This window comes from Panthera pardus, unplaced genomic scaffold (assembly GCF_024362965.1).
Source record: "Panthera pardus isolate Hobbes unplaced genomic scaffold, ASM2436296v1 HiC_scaffold_27, whole genome shotgun sequence".
In the NCBI taxonomy this organism is placed as follows: Eukaryota; Metazoa; Chordata; class Mammalia; order Carnivora; family Felidae; genus Panthera; species Panthera pardus.
In genome coordinates this window covers 108,778,555-108,800,017 of record NW_026526843.1, presented here as the reverse complement: position 1 = coordinate 108,800,017, position 21,463 = coordinate 108,778,555, and the positions used below count along the sequence as shown (strand labels likewise).

Sequence of the window (21,463 nt, the reverse complement as noted above, 5' to 3'; positions counted from 1 at the left end):
AAGTGCTCAATAGCCACATGTGGCTAGTGACTACCGAACAATGCTGATCTAGAAGTTTTGTTTTGTTTTTAAGTGAATCTTTCAATTATTTTATATTGTTTTCAAGCTCCTAAAAGTGAAAAATTGAAATAACGTTTTGGGTAACAGAGGTGTTTAGCATAGGTCCTATGACATTTCTGGAGACAAGTTTTCTCCCAAAACACTGTATGTAAGATACACTGCAATCTATTATGTCAAAGTGATCTTTGGCTTCAGACTTATTCAGACCTGACATCTACTTCTAACACATATCAAATGACAGAACCAAGTTTCCTGTAACAAGCTTTGTGGACCACAGGATTAGAGGCAAGCTCACAGAGATCTAGATGACCAGGTCAGGTTTGAAGATGAGACCATCATTATCAAGATTATAAAAGTCAATTTACATGGTAGATCAAACATTAATTAGTTTTTAAGGTATGTAAGATACCATGGATATACTAGTTAAGATAGGGAAATCTGATTTAAGTTATGCTACTGCTGTAATTCTATTCATACTAATAGAAGAATGACAGGAAGTGTAACAACATTTTTGGTTTACACATAAATGTAGGGTAGCTAATAGTCAGGAAACTAGCACTATTTCATGAAAAAAAAAATCCCAACAAAAATCTCCAAAAGACAACATGGACACCTAACTCCAGGAGGGGCAGCAGGACTAGCTTTCCATCTTATAGCTGCCTGCTCTTTAGCTTATTCACAGTCCTTTCTAGCTGACACCTTCCAGAGAGGAAGGTAAATATGCAGAGCAGGCAATGCCAGGAAGTGAGCCATTCAGTCAGTGTACGCTGAAGCATAAAACACTGTTTATCAGTAGGTAATGTGTCCAAAATGCCCTCGATCCCAGAGGTATGTGTATACGACACACAGAGATCATGAAAAGGGTAAGGATGTTATTTTACATTATTTGGTAAGCTGCAAGTGTAACAAGGTTCCCAAGTTAAAAATGACTGCATCAAATTATCATTAACCTTAGCTGTTTTCTAGTAACTGCAAATTACAAGCAATTAATTTAAAAAGGAGAGTGGGGGAGGTAGGCAGGTTGATGGCAGCATAAAGTTGCCAAATGATAAAAAGAGTTTTTAAGAATTAAGAATTTGAGACATAAGTTACAGAGCAAGTCAATATAGAAACCACTTAATGAGGGCAATTAGCTTGATATTATGGTAGAATATGACCATTAATTTTCAGAACATGGAATAAAAAAGTTTAAGTTATCTTAAGCTTTTATTTAAATTATATTTAAATGTTTAGCCCACTATTAAGATGGAAAATTGTTCTACAATCTAATTTGCAAGATTTCAATCCAAAATCAAACAAAAACTCTTGACAGTTAAAGAAAAAAGCTTTGATAGAGTCAATTAAACATAACAGCTCATTTGCAGGCAATACTGGATCATGTTACTATAGTTATCAGACTGTCCAAAACTGTCCTTCAAAGCACTTGTGTCCTTTGAGACTTCAATATGGTTCATGAAAAAGGGGTTCTGACATCAAGTCTCAAATGCTGTAGGCTATATCCTTTTTGCAGATTCATCATAGATAACATCATCTTCAAGGTTCTATGAAGTTATGCAGTAAAGACATTGGTCAAACCCTGTTTAATTCTATAATTCCCAAATTCATTTGATTAGGTCTCACTCCTTTGGTTTGTATGTTTTCGGTTTTGGATGGCAGAGATGGTTGCTGGGGCACAGATACACCATTATTTCCAGAGACTTCCCAACTAAAAATGCTGTATACCCTACATAAAGTTCTTTAAGTACAAATACCGCATAACAGACCAAATCCAAAGTATTATATTTCTAGACAGAAAAAAACAGTTCCTCATGGCATATTCAAATAACCAAAACAAATGTATTTAGAGTAATGAGGAGGGAGGTGTGCCATATTAATTTCTGTCCCTAAAAAGTGAAATTAACAAAATCAATCCTAAAGTATAAAAAGTGTGTACATTTTGTTTTGATATGTTTTAGAAAGTAAGTTAAAATTCTACTTCTTGAGACTATATATTGACTTCATACATTTCTTCAGGGACATACTTCCTTCAAGAAGTTGACAACCAGGATACACCAGGTTTCATCGATTATAAGACACTATCATGTGTAAGATACACTGTTATCTTCTATATCACTACAGAAAAAAAAAAAAAACACTGCTAATTGAACAATGGTATGCCATGGACTATGAGATGCCTTCCAATTTGACCAATGTTGAAATGTGAACTTTTCTTTCTTCCTTCTTCCACACATATTCTTCAAATGTTCTTTATCTGTTTTCCCCTTTTAAAGAAGATATCAAAGAGGGGAACAATACAAAAAGGGACAAGATTCAAGAGATTTGCATTTACCGTACCCTTACAGTTATATTCGGATATTATAATGGATCTGTTTAAACAGATCAAACGAATCATTTTTAATTGCTCTACTTGATTCTGAAAAAATCACCCCAGAGGAAAAACAGAGAACTTCCTCAGACAATTCGGTTAGAGACAGGATTCATTATATTACTTATTAAACACTTAAACCATGCACTGAACCACCTACCTTACATATATTATCATTTCATTTAATTCTTACCACAACCCTATGAGGTAGGCATTATTTCATCCCTCTTTTTACACATTAGAATGTTGCAGCACAGAGACCTTAAACAACTTGCATAAGATTACTAAATTATTAAGTGGTAGAGCCAGGACTCAAAACCAGGTCTGTATGGCTCCAAAGCTTAAGTTCTTTAACACTTTGCCATACATTCAAATTATCTCATAAAGTACCTTCTCAATTTCAAGGAGATAAATAAAATTGAAATATTTAATTGCTAGCAACTGATATATAAAATGTATGAAAAACTTGTGTCTTATATGGATACATTTTATCCTAAATCTGCTTCATAAAATGCATACATTTGTGTTTTTTAACTCTATATTTCATAACAATTAAAATTTATAGTTATTTTATCTTTGCTTTTATGTTATTTGGTATTAAACTGACAAACTGGAATATATGAGCTCTGCTAACTGTTCCAGATTAATGATATGGAAAACTGTGTCAATTCTGAAGTGCAGGAGGGGAAGACATCTAATGCCAAGAATTAAAATACAGTTGTTTGTATTTTCTATTATGTGAATTGGGGAATCAGATATATAATATATATGTCTGCACAATTGTATCCCAAGGCTTTGAAAGTTGTTATCCACCAAAACACATAAACAGCTGAGCTCTATCACACTCATGCATTACCAAGAGACCACCAAGATGTCACTGTTGTACACTGTAATCTGAATCACTGGGTCTAAAGCATCTGGTCTGCACTTGGCAAACTGGGGCCTTTCACGTCACCCAACATTCACAGCCTGGTATATCACATGTCCCTGAGCATGGAACTCTAGAGCAAATCTTGTTAATGATCACAATGGTATAAACTTCTTAGTACGTGACAAATTTTTAAAAAATCTTTGCAACAATTCTGCCATTCAGACTTCTGATAAATCATCTGCTACATTTTTGATCAATCTGTAATTCACTGATTATCATGTCCTAGGTCAAGAGTGAACATCCCGATTATGCCACTCTCCTTATATAAAAATAGGATATACTCATTGTGATTTCCTAAACATATTTAAAAAAAGGCAAAGTTGGGGCGCCTGGGTGGCTCAGTCGGTTAAGCGGCCGACTTGGGCTCAGGTCATGATCTCGGGGTCCGTGAGTTCGAGCCCCGCGTCGGGCTCTGTGCTGACAGCTCAGAGCCTGGAGCCTGTTTCGGATTCTGTGTCTCCCTCTCTCTGACCCTCCCCCGTTCATGCTCTGTCTCTCTCTGTCTCAAAAATAAATAAACGTTAAAAAAAAATTTAAAAAAAAGGGCAAAGTCTGCCTATACTTGTTTCTTTAAGTTTATCTCTTTATGTTAAAACTTAAATGTACCAAATAAATTTCACATTTTGGGTCAACCTAATTAGTATAGGAAGAGCTGTCAAAATAAAACAAACTTTCCTAAGTTTAACAAAAACTGACATCCTATATCATAATCAGTGAAAACAATGAAGTGTTCAGTAATGTGTCACAGTTATTACTAACAGTTGGCATGTAACAATACCTGTCCTGTCCTCAGATCTTCACTTGGGGGAAAGAAAAAAACCCTGAAAGGTGGTACAAATGAAACAGGAAAAGGAAAAGAAACTTAATGAAACATTTTTTTTTTCAAAATCAATGATCATACTTTAATAGAATGTTTTTCCCTACACATAAAATATAAGAAACCTAATATCAATATAGTAGAAATACTATAGAATCCAATATGATCTTTGAAGATAAAAATGGATGGACATCCACTGAAGATGGTTTCTAACACAAGGGTCTCAATTTTTTATAAAGAAAATATTTATGTAGTTAATATTTTAATTCATTATGGGTACTTGCTATTTAAAAGAATTCAAGGCGGCTATTTTTATACAGCACATTTCTATAAAGCAAACATAACCTTAGTTTTATTATTTTGGAAAACTGTTCTTATTTAAATTTACTATCATTTATCCTTTATTGAAAACTGAGAAAAAGTGTCACTTGAGGTCAGGCTTATGATCCAGTAAATGTTATCTCTGAGAGTGGTGGCAAGGAATTTACAGAAGAGTCACAGTCCTTGATACCCATCTCCTAAACAGTCAGATACTCAAAAACATACTAGCATCTTTCAATAACTCATTAAAGAGTTGTGAATTCACCTGGACTACTTAGGAAGCTATTTTGTTTTTAATCTTGTACCAACCTTGACTGCTTACATAGTACTTCCTTTATTATCCTAAATTTGCTTCTTTAAACATTTGGCCTAGTTCTAGCCTATCACGTTCTGACCCATGTTTGAGTTAACCACAAGGGTTTTTTTTGTTTTGTTTTGTTTTGAACATCATGAAACCCATGTGAGGTTTGAAAGCAGGAAGGCCATGTAAAGGAATGAAGAAACTGCCTGTACTGTCGGTGAGGTACTCAGGTCTTTTAAGATTGTTCATATTTCAATGTAAGATTAAAATAAGAACAGAAAGAAGATTGATAATCACCCTATTCCTGACCATCATAATTCATTCAGTGGTCATCTACTGGGTCCATAATACATATGTGCCAGGCACTGTGTTAAGTGCTGAGGATACAGAGGAAAAAGTCTCTGCTTACAAGATTTCACAGTCTACTAGGAGATATGAGGTGACAAATGTAAATTCCTATAGAGACCAACCCTGAAACCTTTCAGCCTGGAGAGAAAAAATTTGATGTATTTACTCAAATAAATGACTTTCAAAAAACCGATTTTATTCTGGTAAAATAAAATTACTCTCTGGTAAGTACTCCTTACTGAGGAGGAGATAGCATAATAGTAGGCATAATAATAAATCCAATATTAGACTTCTGAATGAAAATTCTCAACCCTTTTCCTTACTGGCTCCAATTTCCAAAGTTGTAGCAGAAGTAATTTACTTGAAACAGCTGAACAACTAAAGGCAAAATATCTACAGTCAATTTTTAAAAATCTTTTTAAAATTAATCTAGGCAACACTAGCTCTGTGTGACATACCTCATGCCAAAATATCAAGAAGATTCTTTGAACATGGCAAATTATGGAATCCTATCTGCCAGGTTCTGGAGACCATGACAGTAACTGAAATAACTAGGCTTTAACAAGTGAGATTGCTTATAATATCATAACTGTTTCTGAAAAATACATGACCTCTAACTACTGGCTTATTTATTTATACCCTAAATTTTTCCACAAAGGATTGGAAGCAGCTAATATAAAGCGAAGCACATGAATTACATGCACCTGGCTTTGAATTATGGCTCTGCCGTTTACTATTTATAATCTTTGGGCCCTTAACTTCTGAGATTCAGTTTCTTAATCTGTAATAATGAGGACCACAATCGTACTATGTTGGGTCATAGCAAGGATAAGATGAAATAGCATGTAGTATCTGGCATATACTAAGTGTCAGTTTTGTGCCTTCCTTATCCAAAAGTATGCTATGTAGAAAAAGGATAAGGTGGAATTTTAAATGATTTTTTTAACACATTGATACGTGCCAAGCAGAAATGTGGACTGATTATGAGTTGCAAATGTTACCGTTTGCATGTAACAATCAGGCTCAAAGCAAATTCGATTTCTTTTCACAAGGTCAGCGCTTTGAGAACATGTTATTAACCTTTTAGCTACACTGTTTAACGCAAAAAAAAAAAATATTAAGGAAAAAATGAATGAAAAGACCCTATTGGCATACTGATTTTCACACTATCCATTCAAAGAATGATTAAACGTTCTAAATTCAATTTTCTCATAAAACATCTATAGAATTAAACGGGCTAACATAATTTTAAATGTAATTCTGCTAGTCTTATAAACGTGATTTCCTTTAAAAAATATTCAGTAACTTATCTCAAGATCTTTTCTATTGAAGAGCAGGGTTTAGTTTAGATTTTAAAAATATGGTCCAAGTCACAAAATACTAAGTACCAGTCGTAAGCAGTATTACAACTCTGCTCACGTTAGGGAGAGCAAGTAAACATTTTAAGCAGCAGTGGAGGTGACTAGGAAAAAAACTGAAAAGCGATTTGAACTGATCCCCCTCCCCCTCCATTATACCCGAGAATGCAAGTGTCCCGCATCTCAGATCAAACTGAGCCTCGGTCTTACTGACGTAACCGGTAACCCTATCCACCTCTCACACTGCGGAGGCCGGCAGGGCAGCGGCTGCCGCCAAGTACACCACTCATCGGAGCCTGCCCCATTCCACCCCCGCGTTTCAGTCATGCTTTCCAGAAATGGGGTCACTCACTAACTATTACACACACGCAGCCTATCATCCTGTAATCCCCCAAAGTCCGCTGCGGGGACAGAAGACAGCAAAAAGTCAAGAAGGAAGAATCACAGACAAGCCACCATCAGGAATTAATTTTCCACTTCGGAGAGGAGCGCTGATGCCCAGGAGTGGGTCTCGTCTGGATTATTTTCGCAGACCCCGAGTTGGTTCTGGGACAGGGGCGGCTGCAAAAGCTCGATGCTGTGCTGTGTCCAGGGAAATTCTGTTTTGCCGTGTTTGGGTACACTGTTTGGGTTTTGGGCACTCGGTTGGGTGTCTCAGGGACGGTCACCCCGGGCGAAGAAAACCTGAAAGCCTTTTACGGCGGCTGCTGATCGCCTTGAATATCACCCTCTCACCTCCACGGACAGGAAATTCGAGTTAAAGCTCCTAGGGACGGGGTCCTTGAGCTCAGTGACCTCAGATATGGGGGAGGAGGAAGGACCTCAGGCTTCCACTTTCCCCTTTGCACCAGCAGAAACCGCTGCGGCAGACAGACTGGGGGAAGGCAAAAACCTTGGCTGTCTTGCACCCCTTAACCAAAACCCCCACAGGTCGCCAGCCCTGCCTTGGGCCCTTCCAGTCCCCGCGCGCCCGACTCAAAGCACCAACTCTCTCCCCTGGCCGGACTCGAGAGTCCCTGCTCCCCAATGAACCCAATCCATACCCCTCCCTTACACCCCAGAGTCACCAGGATCCAGGGGGGGCCCAACCAGGCAGGGCCAAACTTCCCAACTCCTCTCCGGCCCCCGCTCCGCTTCCCGCTCCCCCCACGCAAAGTTGATTAAAATCGGCTTCTTGCAAAGCCCCAGCGCCCACTCCAAACCCCACGCGCCACCACACCACAGCCCCCCGAGCGAGGGAGGGGAGGTGCGGGTGGAACAGAAGGGCAAACAGACCAACCCCAACTACCCAAACCGGAATCACGGACCAAGGGGAGACGCGAGCCGCAGAGGAAGGGGCCAAGTGGCCAGCTCCAGGGAGGGGAGCTGGCCGGCGGGGGCGAGGGGAGGGGCGCACCAGCCCCCGACCGCCGGGCTGCACTCACCTCAGCGCTGTCGGACGGGCTCTCCACAGCCATCTTCTGCCACGGGTCCGCCAGCTGCGCCAGCGGCATCTTCCCCCCCGGCCCGCCGCCTTCACCGCCTCCTCCCTCCCCGCCCGCCCCGCGGCCGGCCCCGCTCTGTCGCCACCCGAGCCCCACGACAGCAGCGGCGGCAGCAGCAGCAGCACCAGCGCCGGCTGCCCGGGAGAGGGCTCGGCGCCGACACCGAGCCTCGAACGCCGCGCGCCTGGCTGACGACGTCCGCGCGCCAAGCGAGAGCCTCGCGCCGCTGCCGGGCACCGGGTCTCGCCCCTTTCTTCCTCTCCTCCTTCCGCCGCCGGGACTACAGCTCCGCCCCCCCCGCCGGTTCCCGCGCCCGCTCCCAGCAGAACAGCGGCGGCCGCGCGCTCCCCCACTTCCGCTCACAACATGGCGCCTAAGCGATACCTGTCTCTCAAAGCGAGGCTCTGCCGCCGCCGCCACCGCCGCGCGCACCCGGGGGCGGGGCTTGAGAAGGCACGCCCCCTGCCGCCGCGCTTTGCCCCTCCCTCCTTCCTCGCCCTAGCCGGAGATTCTGGGCCTCGCCTACTTTCAGGAAGGGCGAGCCGGAGAGATCTGGAGGCGTCGGCGGGTGGTGGGGGAAAGAAGAGGGAAAGGGCAAGAGGAGCGAAAGGCTAGAAGCTTTTAACTGCCAAGGGACCGAGCAGGTCGAAGGATACTTAGCGATGTAGAAAACAGTGGCCCCGCCTAGCTGGGGAGAGAGATGGGCGAGGTGCAGTGAGCGCAGTCCGGTGCCAAGGACCCGGGGAGGGAGCGTGGGGTGTCTTTTCGGTCTGACTCCTCGATGGGTATTTGTGGGCACGTCATGTCTATGGGCACATCCTTTAATGGGCCAGGACCCGCCCTATCCAGGCTCACACGCTGAGAATTCACCTGCCCCCCCCCTCCTTAACGCACCCCACGACGGGGACACGTAAGGCTTTGTGCCCTGGAGCCCCCTGGAGGTTTGGCTCTCGGTTTAAGGCTCTCCAAATCGAGGCTCTTGTTATATTTTTAATGTTTGGAATGTATTTGTCTTGCTTGAGTTGCCCCCCACCCAAAGTCTGCAGAGCCCTCAGGCATCATCAGCTTCAGCTCTGGAAGTCCCCCACTCCCTGATACCTAAATCTGCACGAAGAAAACAAGGATGTTTCTTGAGGCCGCTCCTCTCGGCAGAGGTTGGGGAATTATTTTAAAATATACTGTTGGCAGGAGCCTGGGGTTCCTGCTCCTCTTGTTGACTTTAAATAAAAGATTAGATTAAAAAACCAGGCTGGCCAAGGGTGGAGGAGGGAGAGTGAGGGAGGGGCTCTAACTCCTCCTCCGGCCTAAGATAGGGAAGCCCTGGGTTAAGGAAACCCAATCCCCAGACGGCAACGGAATCCAAGAGGACGGAGTGTTTGTGGGGAGAGGCCTGGGCTCCTGGACGGAGTCCCGCCGGGGGTGGGGGTGGGGGTTCTACCCCGTGTTCCCCGCGCCGGGTGCCTTGCGAACTCCGTACGCGTGGGCAAAATTGCGTAAAAGTCCCCGGGCTGAGTGGAAAGGTACTGCAGCCGCCGGTCATTGCCCGACCCCCCCACCCCCACAAGGAAAAGGAAAAAAAGTAAAGGGAAATCTCCAGGCCGGCCAGTGCCTTCACCCCCTCCGGCCTCAGCCCAGGCGCCCCAGTCCTCCCACGCCCGGCGGCCACAACGCGTCCCCCACTGAGCTTCCGGTGCACGCCTTTTAACAGCTCCCTTTCATCATCCCGGGACCCAGACACCTGGAGAGCCCTCGTCCTCCTCCCTAACGCAGGTGTGAGGTTGAGATTAGAGCCCCACACCTAGCTGGCCTGGTCTGCGCGGGCGGTGCAAGGTTTCTCGCTGGGCCCGAGGGAGGCAGGTGCTGGGATCTTTCTGCTGCCTTCGCCTGCGCGCCCTCTGGCACAAGCTCGAGGCCCGGGAGCCTCGTGGCCACCTGAAGGGGCTCCATCTGTTTAGGGAACCTGAGGCCGGAAGTCCTTGCTGCGCGCCCTGTCTTGCAGCCTTGGACTCAGGGGGACAACTCAGGGTTGAGCAACATCTGGGTAGGCTCAACGTGGTCTGGGGGGTGGGGAGGATTTAGCTCGTGATTTTCACCTCCCCTAACATGCTTGATTCAAGTGCTGCAAATCCAGTCTGAATCCAAACTTAACTAATTTTGGTAGCACCGACTCCGTAATTCCAGACGGTAAAAACAATTCACAGAAGTTTCAGGATAAGGAGTTGTGTATTGTTTTGCATTTACGTAGGAAGTGCCTAATTTGTCTTTCATTTACATTGCAAAGCCACATTACCATTACTTATAGCGAAAAGAAGTTGGTCAGTTTAGTTGTTTTAAGGTAAATTAGCTCGCTAAACAGTGATCAATTATTCCAACTAACATTCTTGCTTTGATAAAATCATACCTATTTAAGGAGACAATTATGTGTCCTAACACAGCCCCGTGTGAATAATTCACTGTAAGGGTGAACCAGCCTTTTTAAAATCAAATTGTTTACTGAAAAGTTGATTTCAGTATCAACTTTTATTCTTTTTACCTTGAGAACTAGAAGAATAACTTCTAAAACAAAGTTAATGTGAACAGTAGTCACATTGCAGGAATGAAGCATGAAATGGACTGTTAATAATGGGCTGTGTACCTGATAAGTATTTGTGAATTGATTTAGAAAAAGCACCAATCTCCTTCCTTTGGCCCGAAGAGAAAAGCGATATTTTTTCTTTCAGTTAACAAACCGTTTTTGTTTATTTATTTTATAAATACAAGAGAAGTGCAAGAATTGGGGAATTGGGGTGGGAGAATTTGGGAAAATCAAATGAGGCTGGGGGCTTGTAGGTGGCTGCAAAAAGTTATTTGAACAGAGAAGCTGACATTACCCTGAGCAGGAGTACTTTTTTTTCTTTCCTGTTTAAGAGAGGAAAAGCCTTAAGTGTAGTTATTCAAAGAATAGATGCCTCTAGAGATCACCCTGTGCAGGCTAATATGGTAGCTACTAGCCACACAGGGCTCTTGAAATACTTAAAATAAGATTGGCTGGTCGCAAATGAGATGTGCTGTAAGTGTAAAGTTCACACCAGACTTCAAAGACTTAGTACAAACAAAGAATGTAAAGTAGCTCAGTAATAATTTTTATATTGACTACATGTTGAAACAATATTTTGAAAATATGGAGTTAAAATATTTCATTAAAATTCATTTCACCTGTTTCTTTTACTTTTTCACACGACTACTATAAAACGTACACTTATATATGGGGCTTACTTGTCAAGAATGGCGTTATAGTTCTAGAGGACAACACTACTTTAGAACTTTCACATTCAGCCTTTTATGTCCTAATATAATGTTAAGTGATATCCTCACATCCTACTGTCTTTTTGGGCTGCTTGGTGTACAACCAGCACAAAGGGCTGATTCTATGCACCCTCTCCCCCCGCATAAGTCTCTCAGTCAGAACCGAAATATTGGAAAGTTATTACTTGAAGCTACAGCAAAAGGAAACAGCAAACCTCGGTCGAAAATCTGGACTAGATTTCCAAGAAATCATTCCTGATGTATGACAAGACAACCAAATTTAACTTCCTCTGTCCCCAACAATTTCCTGCTATAATTACAACCTTTGTATACAAGTTTAAATGGGCATTTACTTAACAAAATAACATTTGTTCAAAAAATGGAGTTCCATCAGTCTGGAAAAGTTACAAGATGACTAACTCTGGCTCATGGCACAATCTCTACCTTATATACATCCAGAATTCACAGCTCTATTACATATAGTTTTGTTACTACTATAGAAAACCCATGAGGTGTAATCACTGTCAACTCTCTGAAAAGTCCTTTCCCTTTACATTATCTGAAGCATGTTTATTATTCACAAAAAAAGAAAAAGTAATTGCTAGAGACTATTTAACAATTTCTTTACAGAGAGAAAGAAAGAAAACTTAGGTTCAAATTATCTCATGTAAGATAATAATCAAACAAAATACATGGTGACATATCTTGCATGTGTGCAAATTTTGGGTTTTTTTTAAGTTCCCAAATAAATATCAAGAATATTTTCTTAATTGACCCACATCTTAAGTGACAACAGGAATTTCTACATCTATTTGAACATTTTAGTTGAGAGAATTCAAATTTTGGGAAATGTAAGGATTTTCTCTAGGTTCCCCTCAAGATACAAAGTTCAATGATTCTAGAGTTGCCTATGATGAAAGACGCTGATATGCTCTATAAAGAACTAAGGGGATTCTATGACACAAATACTTGAAATGCGTCTTTAACATTCTTCCCAGTAAGGCAATATGGGATCATGATAAAAGCTAAGACAGGCCTTGGCCCAAACTGCAGGTTCCTTTATGTCTCTAAGCTTCAACTTGTTGGCCTAGAAAAGGGTCTGGCACATAGTAGTTGCTCAATAAATATTTGCAGACCAAGCTTTGTTTTCCTCATTTGAAAATAAGGATGATAATAATACACACCTGGTAGGACTGATAGGAAGATTAAATGGAAACAACGTCTGTAAAGCATTCAGCACAAAGCCTGCCACATAGGAACCACTCAATAAGTGGAGGCATTGTTATCAGCTTCAGAAAGGGAGTATTCCTGCATATATAATGTAATTCAAATACTTCACTCAAAAGTTATGGTTGTGTGAGCATTTTATTACGGTATAATCTATTTAGTGCATTCTTGTATCACAAAAAATGATACGGTGAGTAGCTTCCTGTGGAATTCAAATAAAAGAGCATGTAGGGTAACTTACTGCTCTGTTTTTCAAGCCACATATGTTGAAATGCAAATGATTACAGGTCAGTTGCCTCATAGGCTATGATCAAAACTTTGTTTATGTAATGCTCAAAAGAAACTACCCAATGTCTGATTCAAAGTTAACATTACCTGACTCATGGAGGGAGGATAGGAGGAACAGGGAAGTATGGAGGAGAGGTCTGTGTCAGACATGCTTCAATGTTTTCTTTTATTGGTTTCCAAAATGCTTAATCCTTAGAGGTGTCATGTTGTTTCAGAGTTGTTTGAAGGGAAAGAATTATGGGACTTTGAGACATGACAAGGAACTGAGAAGCCATTCCTGGAGCTTTAATAAGCTACTGTTTGCCTTCAGTTTACATTTTACTAGAATAGAAAAGACCCACTAAATGTTCTTGTTTATGAACACTAATTCATAAGAGGGAGATAATACATTAAAATTTCATTTTCAAACTGATATTAAAAACGGCTGCTTTCACATTAACCAAAAATTGCAGTACAAAGTACTCCTTCAGAGGATAAACATTGCCGTTTTCTAGCTATCAATTTAGTTTGTTTGGTCAGAGCAGTGGTTCTCAAATTTTTTCACTCCACAAACCATTTTAAAGCAAAAACCAAAGGACCACCAGTTTCTACTGATCACTGTGAAAAAAAAAACAAACCCCAAAACTTTATGGAACTGTTGTTTTAGACCATGGCTGTTATTGTGGTTACATTTTTTAAAAAGTTTATATTTGTGTTTTTGAATGCAGATTTGAGTCTGCAACTAGAAAAGATACTTTAAGAAAAGCCTGACTTTTTTTACTGAGTTGGATTTAAGACTAGCCCCACAACAGGACCTCCACTGAGGAAGTGACTTGGAGGAAAGCTATGGAATTAAATGGAACTCTATTCCTTGACCACCAACTGAACTCCAAGTCTATATGCTTGGAAATCTGCAGCTTTAATCACGATAATTATATGAATGAAGGAGTGTTGAATCAAATCTGTTGCAGGAAAAACTGGCTGTAGATTATTAATGCCTTACTTGTGGATGAAATATATTTTTTATCAAAACAACACACTGATTATGATTTCAGTAGCTTATTTTAAGGGCACGTTCCTGTAGACTAGTAAATAAAATGTATACTTTGGGGCACATAAATATTAAAGAATTCCTTTATTAAATAAGAAATTGGTACAACTTCAAGAAAAGAAAAAGAAATTGAATTTAAATAACTTACAATTGCCTACTAAATAAGGGATGAATTCTATCGACCAAATGAAATTTAAAGAAACCTTACCTAATGAAACTACATGAATATGTTGAGTTCAAGTGGTGTTCATAGTTTCAAACACTTTACCATCTTATATAATGATGGTGATGTTGACAGTAAAGCTAGACATTTACTGAGTACATACTACGTTTCAGGCACTATTGTTAAGTGTTTCACAGGTATTAACCTATTTAATATTTATTGCAATCCTTTTTCTTAAAGAAGTTTATTTGCATTGAGAGAGAGTGAGAGAGAGCATGTGTGCATGAGAACTGGGGTAGGGGCAGAGAAAGAGGGACAGAGAGAATCCCAAGCAGGATCCACGCTGTCAGCACAGAGCCCAACATGGGGCTGGATCCCACCAGCCGTGAGATCATAACCTGAGCCAAGACCAAGAGTCGGACGCTTAACTGACTGAGCCACCCAGGCACCCCAATAATCATTGCAATTCTAAGACTACTAAATATATATTATTGGCAGCTAACACCTATTGAGTACTTGCAAACTGTTAAATGGTTTACATACATTATCTTTTTTCATTCTAACAATAGATACTGTTAGCAAAAATTAGTGTTTCATTCTGATAAAGAATAAATGTTTTTCACTATAATTTTTTTCAAAAAATGTTCATGAGAATGCTTGGGGAAAATGTGCCATAAAATACAATTACAGAAGTGTGTAAAAGGATCTTTGTTAAATATGTTTGCATGTCATATCACTTTCTTATTCTTTCTTTTTTTTCACCTTGGTAGGGACAGCAAGATTCTGTGAATATCATTTAAAAAAAAAAAAAAAAGATGTTTCAGTTTCTCCAAACAGTAATCAATATAAAGCTTTTGAAATAATGCTAAAGGAGATAATTTTCAAATGGAAACTTTTCTTTCTGTAATTCATCAAGAGTCTTTAGACCACTCTAGTGGATTGAATTGTGTCCCCCCACGATGATATATATATATTGAAGTCCTAACACCAGTGCCTCAGTATGTGACCTTATTTGGAAACAGAGTTGTTGTAGATATAATTAGTTAAGATGAGGTCACACTTGAGTACAGTGGGCTGCTAATCCAATATGACTGGTGACTTTATAAGAAGATGGCCATGTGAAGACAGAGACGCAGAGACAATGTCATGTAAAGATAGAAGATTGCAATGATGCATCTACAAGCCAAGGGACGCCAAAGATTGCTGGCAAACCACCAGAAGCTAGGAAGAGACAAGAAGTTAGGAAGAGCCAAAGAAAGATTCCCTTACAGCGGTCAGAGGGAGCATGGCCCTGCTGCCACCTTGATTTTGGACATTTAGCCCCTAGAACTGTGGGCAATAAAGTTCTGTTGTTTTTAAGCCCCCGGTTTGTAGTACTTCATTACAGCAGTCCTAGAAAACTAACACAACCACTGAGAAGATTTTTGCTTATACACTTGTGTAGCGTTTTTCACTTCTGAAAACATTATACCTACTATTAAGGATTTCCTAAAATAGTGGGTACATCTCTGTAAGCAACAGAAAAAAACAATGATAGGTGGGAATTTGGAACGTGTTTAAAAATGGATTAGGAATAGAGCCTAAACTTTAATTTCTTCAGGTTAAACACTTAATGCTGACAAAAGAATCCCTGAGTTTTATTTATAGATCTCCGGAATCCAGATGATTCTATATCAGCATTCCACCCCCCCACCCACCCAGCATAGTATAATATGCACTGACTATTATTTGTTAGATTCAAGTGAAAAAAATTATGCTGCAGCTTCATAAATCGTTCCTGCTGTCTGGGAGGTCTGTGTTTGGGCTGATTTAGTTTTTCATTTGGAAAGTAACTTCTTTCTACTTCTACTTCTCTTCCTGTATTTCTCAGGGTGGTTTGTGACATTACCGGCTACTTAATTCACCAAATTAGAAATCTAGAGTTCATCCTGTCATCCTATTCTACTCCTTCTTGCCTTGCCCACCACGTTATTTGACAACTAAATTTTGTTGATTCGATTTTCTAGTCTGGATTCTGTCAAACTCTCCTACTCGACCACCCCCACTAGAGTTCAGTCCCTCACCATCTCTGGCCTGTATTATGATGGCTCCCTCTAGAATCTTTCTGACTTTAACCCATTTTCCACACATTGGCCAAAGGGTGCTTCCTAAAATGAAAAATTTCATTTTGTTCATCCTCTTCTTTAAAATTTTTTTCTAATGTTTATTTACTTTTGAGAGAGAGAGTGAGACAGACTGTGAGCGGGGGAGGGCCAGAGAGAGGGAGACACAGAATCGGAAGCAGGCTCCAGACTCTGTGGGGCTCAAACTCATGGACCGGAAGATCATGACCTGAGCTAAAGTCGGATGCCCAACCGACTGAGCCACCCAGGCGCCCCTTTGTTCATCCTCTTCTTAAAACCCACAATGGCTTGGGGCGCCTGGGTGGCTCAGTCAGTTGAACTTCTGACTCTTGGCTTTGGCTCAGGTCACGATCTCTGGATCGTGGGATCTAGCTCTGTATTAGGCTCTGTTCTGAGCATGGGGCCTGCTTAAGATTCTCTCTCTCTTCCTTTGCCCCTCTCCTCCACTTCCACCTTCTCTAAAAAACAAACAAACAAACAAACAAACAAAAACACCTCATAATGGCTTTCCATAGCTCAGTATAAAATCCCAGAAGCTTTGTATAGATGCAAGACACCTGCCTTTTTCTCCAGCCATTAATGGCAATTAAGAGAAATAATTAAGGATTTATCATGCCTTTTCTTGTATAAACTGTATTTCAGACCAACCATACAAATTAGTTGATGAAAGTTCTTTGTAGAAGAATTTTGGCTTATAAATGTAGAAGAAATGATAGACCTAGAAAGCACCATTTTGAAACCTGTAATGGAAGAACTGATTTAGGCAAAAACTGTAAATTAATGAAGTCATTAGATGAAAAGTGGATGGGGAACTTGAAATGGAAGGATCAGGCTATTACCACTTGAACTCACTGATCATTCTTAGCACTAGAAAAGGTGGGACAACTAAACACTATAAGCCTCTTATGTCATGCAATGGGAATCATATAGTACTACCTATGAAGTCTTCTTTCTAAGAAGCTGAAGGGATTCAATTAAGCCTCTAGAGGTGTGCTGTCCATTATGGTAGCCACTTGTCACATATGACTGTTTAAACTTAAAATAAAATAAAATAAAAATCTAAAATTCATGTCCTCAGTGCAATTAATCACATTTCAAATGCCAATTTTCATCTATGGCTAGTGGCTATAGTATCAGTGTACATTGTAAAACATTTCCACTCTGGCAGAGAGTTCTATTGGACAGTGCTGCTTTAGAGCTAAGTTCTGTTTTCAGGAAAAAGGAGGCTAGAGAAAGAAATTGAATGACACCAGAAGCAAGAAAGTAGACAAATAAAGCAATACTGAGAGAGAAGAACAAAGCTGGAGGTATCACAATCCCAAATTTCAAGATATACTATAAAGCAGTAATAATCAAAACGCTATGGTACTGGCACAAAACTACACACATAGATCAAGAGAACAGAATAGAGAGCCCAGAAATACACCCACACTTATATGGTTAATTAATCTATGATAAATGAGGCAAGAATATACAATGGGGAAAAGGCAGTCACTTAAATGGTGCTGGGAAAAGTGGACAGCCATATACATGCAAAAGAATGAAACTGGACCACTTACTTACACCAGACACAAAAATAAACTCAGAATGGCTTAACAGCCTAACTGTGAGACCTAAAATCATAAAGCTCCTGGAAGAAAACTAGGTAGAAACTTCTTTGACATTGGCCTCAGCAACATTTTTCTAGAAACGTCTTCTGAGGCAAGAGAAAATAAATCAAAAATAAACCATTGGGACGACACCAAACTAAAAAGAAGCTTTTTCAGAATGGAAGAAACCATCAGCAAATGAAAAGGCAACCTACTGAATGGAAGAGGATAATTGCAAATGATATAACCAATAAAGGGTTGATATCCAAAATATATAAAGAACTTAGACAACTCAACACCAAAAATCCCTACAGATAACGTGCCTGATTAAAAAATGGACAGAGGATCTGAATAGAATTTTTCCAAAGAAGACTGCAGATGGCCAACAGACACATGAAAAAATGCTCAACATCACTATCAGGGAAATACAAATCAAAACCACAGTGAGATATCACCTTACACCTGTCAGAATGGCTAGTAGCAAAAGCACAGAAATAACAAGTGTTGGTGAGGAGGTAGAAGAAAGAGAACCCTCATGCAGTGTTGGTAGGAATGTATATTGGTGCAACCACTGTGGAAAGCAGTTGTGGATATTTCTCAAAAAGTTAAAAATAGATATACCATATGATCCAGTAATTCCACGACTGTGCATCTACCAGAAGAAAGAAAAGCACTGGCTCGAAAAGATACATGCACTCCTGTATTTATTGTAGCATTATTTACAATAGCCAAGTATGGAAGCAGCCTAAGTGTCCATGGATAGGTGAATAGATCAAGAAGATGTGGTATATATATAAAATGTAATATTACTCAGCCATAATAAAGAGTGAGATCTTGCTATTGGTGATAACATGGGTGAACCTAAAGGATATTATGCTAAGTGAAATAAGTCCGACAGATAAAGACAAATACCAAATGATTTCACTTACATGTGGAAACTAAAAAACAGAATCAAATAAACAAAAAAGCAGAAACACCCACGAATACAGAGGACTGGTGGTTGCCAGAGGGGAGGGAGTCAGGAGGATGGGCAAAATAGGTGAAGGAGAGTAGAAGGCACAGGCTTCCAGTTCTGGAATGAGTAAGTCCCAGGGATAAAAGGTACAGCATAGGGAATATAATCAATGGTATTGTAACAGCACTGCCTGGTGACAGTAGCTGCACTTGTGGTGAGCACAGTGTAATGTATAGAACTGTTGAATCACTATGTTGTACACCTGAAAGTAATGAAACATTGTGTGTCAACTATACTTCAATTAAAAGATAAAATATCACTATCAAATCATGAATTCTAACAACACAAAAGAGAAAATAGGCAACTATAAAGAATGTGGGGGAGGCTGTGTGGCTCAGTCGGTTAACCAGCCGACTTCAGCTCAGGTCATGATATCATGGTTTGTGGGCTCCAGCCCCACGTCGGGCTCTGTGCTGACAGCTCAGAGCCTGGAGCCTGTTTCAGATTCTGTGTCTCCTTCTCTCTCTGCCCCTCCCCCGCTCACGCTCTGTGTGTCTTTAAAAGATAAATAAACATTACTCCCCCCAAAAGAATGTGATTATATTCTTCAGGTTTAGTTGGTCCAATGTCTGCAACAAGTCAATGAAATGAATAAAAAGGGGGGGGGAGGAGGTAATTAATGCTCTATATTAAAAGAAACAACCAGATGTAATGCGTGGACCTTGTTAGGATCTTGACTTAAACATACGAATTGTAAATATGTTTTTGAGACAATCATGGAATTTTGATTATGGATAGAATTTTAGTGGTTTTAAAGTTTTTACTAAACTGTGGAATCCCATTTAGCTGTTAGGGCACCCATTTCCCTGACTTTAACATCTGTGGCAGCTTCAAGTGAAAAAGAGGACTCCAAGTCTGCCCACAGGACATCCTGAATGTAGTGAGTGAGCAAGCAGGGAACAAGGCAAAAGCAACCAAATATGGACATTGGGGAGAGCAGAAGAGTTGTCCCTTCTGTTCGGCAAAAGGACGGCCCACGGCAAACAGTCCCCGAGTGCGGCAGAACTTTAGAACTAGTCTAAGGTGTGTATCACTCTCCCAGGTATGTCTGCTCTTTGGGAGCAAGATGGGGCTGTAGTTCTGAGAAGGATTAGAAGCCAACTGTATTGTTAGTAGAGAATAATCAGTTTGATGTGAAACCAAGAGACCAGAATTGAGGTCTAGGACTGGGAGATGGGGCTGGCAGGAATGAGAAAAGAAGGTGGATCTGGGGTTGGAATTTCCACCATGGTATTATAAGCCTGGATGATTGGAGAAATCAGGTGAACTCTAGAACCCTGGAGAGAAGACGGCCAGATGAGCAGATTGCTCTCCCCTTTCCTTTACGGAGGAAAGGCTCAACTCCAGAACCCTGTATCTTACAGTGGTCCTTAAAGACAGAAGGACCATTTTCAAATCCCATTTGCTAGATTGGATTCCACTAGTTTCAGACTGCACAAAATTTGTTTCCTTTGGTTCTCCTTTTCCTCTTCCCCCACCCCCCAAATATGGGTCATATCCAAAGTTCTACCTTTTAAAAGGTATTTGATTTTTAACTATGATAACAAACACATAATGTAAAATTTGCCATCTTATCCACTTAAGGGTATAGGTCAGTCAGTAGTGTTAAGTATATTTACACTATTGTGCAACTGATCTCCAGAACTTTTTCATCTTGCAAAACTGAAACTCTGTACTCATTAAACAACAACTTCCATTTCTCCCTCCCCTCTCTGGCCACCACCATTATACTTTCTGTTTTTATGAACTTCACTATTTTGTGTCATATAAGTGGAATCATACAGTTTTTGTCTTCTTGTGACTGGCTTATTTCACTTAGCATCACATGTTCAAGGTCCATCCATGTGTAGCATGTGTACATTTCTTTCCTTTTTAAGGCTGAATAATATTCCACTGTGTGTATATACCACGTTTTATTTATCCATTGTTCTGTCGAACACTTAGGGTTGCTTCCACCTCTTGGCTATTGTGAGTAATGCTACTATGAACATGGGTGTGCAAAGTCAAAGTCCTTTGACTACTTTGGTAGATTGCAAAATGGCCATAAATTATTCCCCTTTCTGTATCCATGCCCCTTTGTGATGTGACTTTGCAGTTCTCCCATCAAAGCGCGGAGTTTACTTCCTTACTACTTGAATCTGAGACAGCCTGATGACTAGCTTTGGCCAGCAGAATGAAATGGAAGCAGTGTGTTTCTGGTTCCAAGTCTGAGCCTTAAAAGGTTTTGCACACTTATGCTTGCTTTCTTGGAATTCATGTGTACAAGCCAAGGTTAGACTACAAGACAATGAGAGAGCATATGGAGCGGAGATGAACCATCTCTGATGAGGTCTGAAAGATGTGCATTCTACATAATAGATAGGTAGCAATTATGGAGTCATACTCATAAAGTTTGAGTGGTGAGTTTTATCAATATCCACTTCAACATAATTCCAACAACTATCAGCAAAGCTGATACATGAGTGAGCCTGCAAGAGACCAATATAAATGTCCAGCTGAACTCAACCCAAATTGCTAACCCACAGAATTATGAGCTAAATAATTGGGTGTTGTTTTAAGTATTTTTGATTTGCTATGCAGCAATAGATAAACACTACATATTATTTATCTTTTAACTATATGACTTCCTTGGAAATTTCACCCAATTTCTCAGAGACTTCAATGATCACTTCTATATTAAATGACTCCAAATCACCCTCCCTAGCCTTGACTCTGATCTTTTGCACAGCCTTATCTTGAATTTGGAAGTTTATGTTGC

General features: G+C 40.5%; 1 protein-coding gene across 6 annotated transcripts in view; it reads right to left on the bottom strand.

The window, feature by feature from the left end:
- RPS6KA3 (ribosomal protein S6 kinase A3) overlaps positions 1-8,391 on the bottom strand; it is a 115,964-nt gene extending 107,573 nt beyond the window's left edge. For 3 of the 6 annotated variants that reach the window (XM_053891771.1, XM_019431624.2, XM_019431626.2), the window contains exon 1: positions 7,926-8,024. Coding sequence is in view for 1 of the 6 variants with exons in the window: in XM_019431620.2 (XP_019287165.1) it covers positions 7,926-7,994 (69 nt within the window). In the remaining 5 variants the exon portion in view is untranslated. Of the gene's footprint in view, positions 1-7,925; positions 8,322-8,369 lie in introns of those variants that run through there. The other 3 variants (XM_053891772.1, XM_019431625.2, XM_019431620.2) reach the window with 3 other exon arrangements.
- Positions 8,392-21,463: the final 13,072 nt, after the last annotated feature.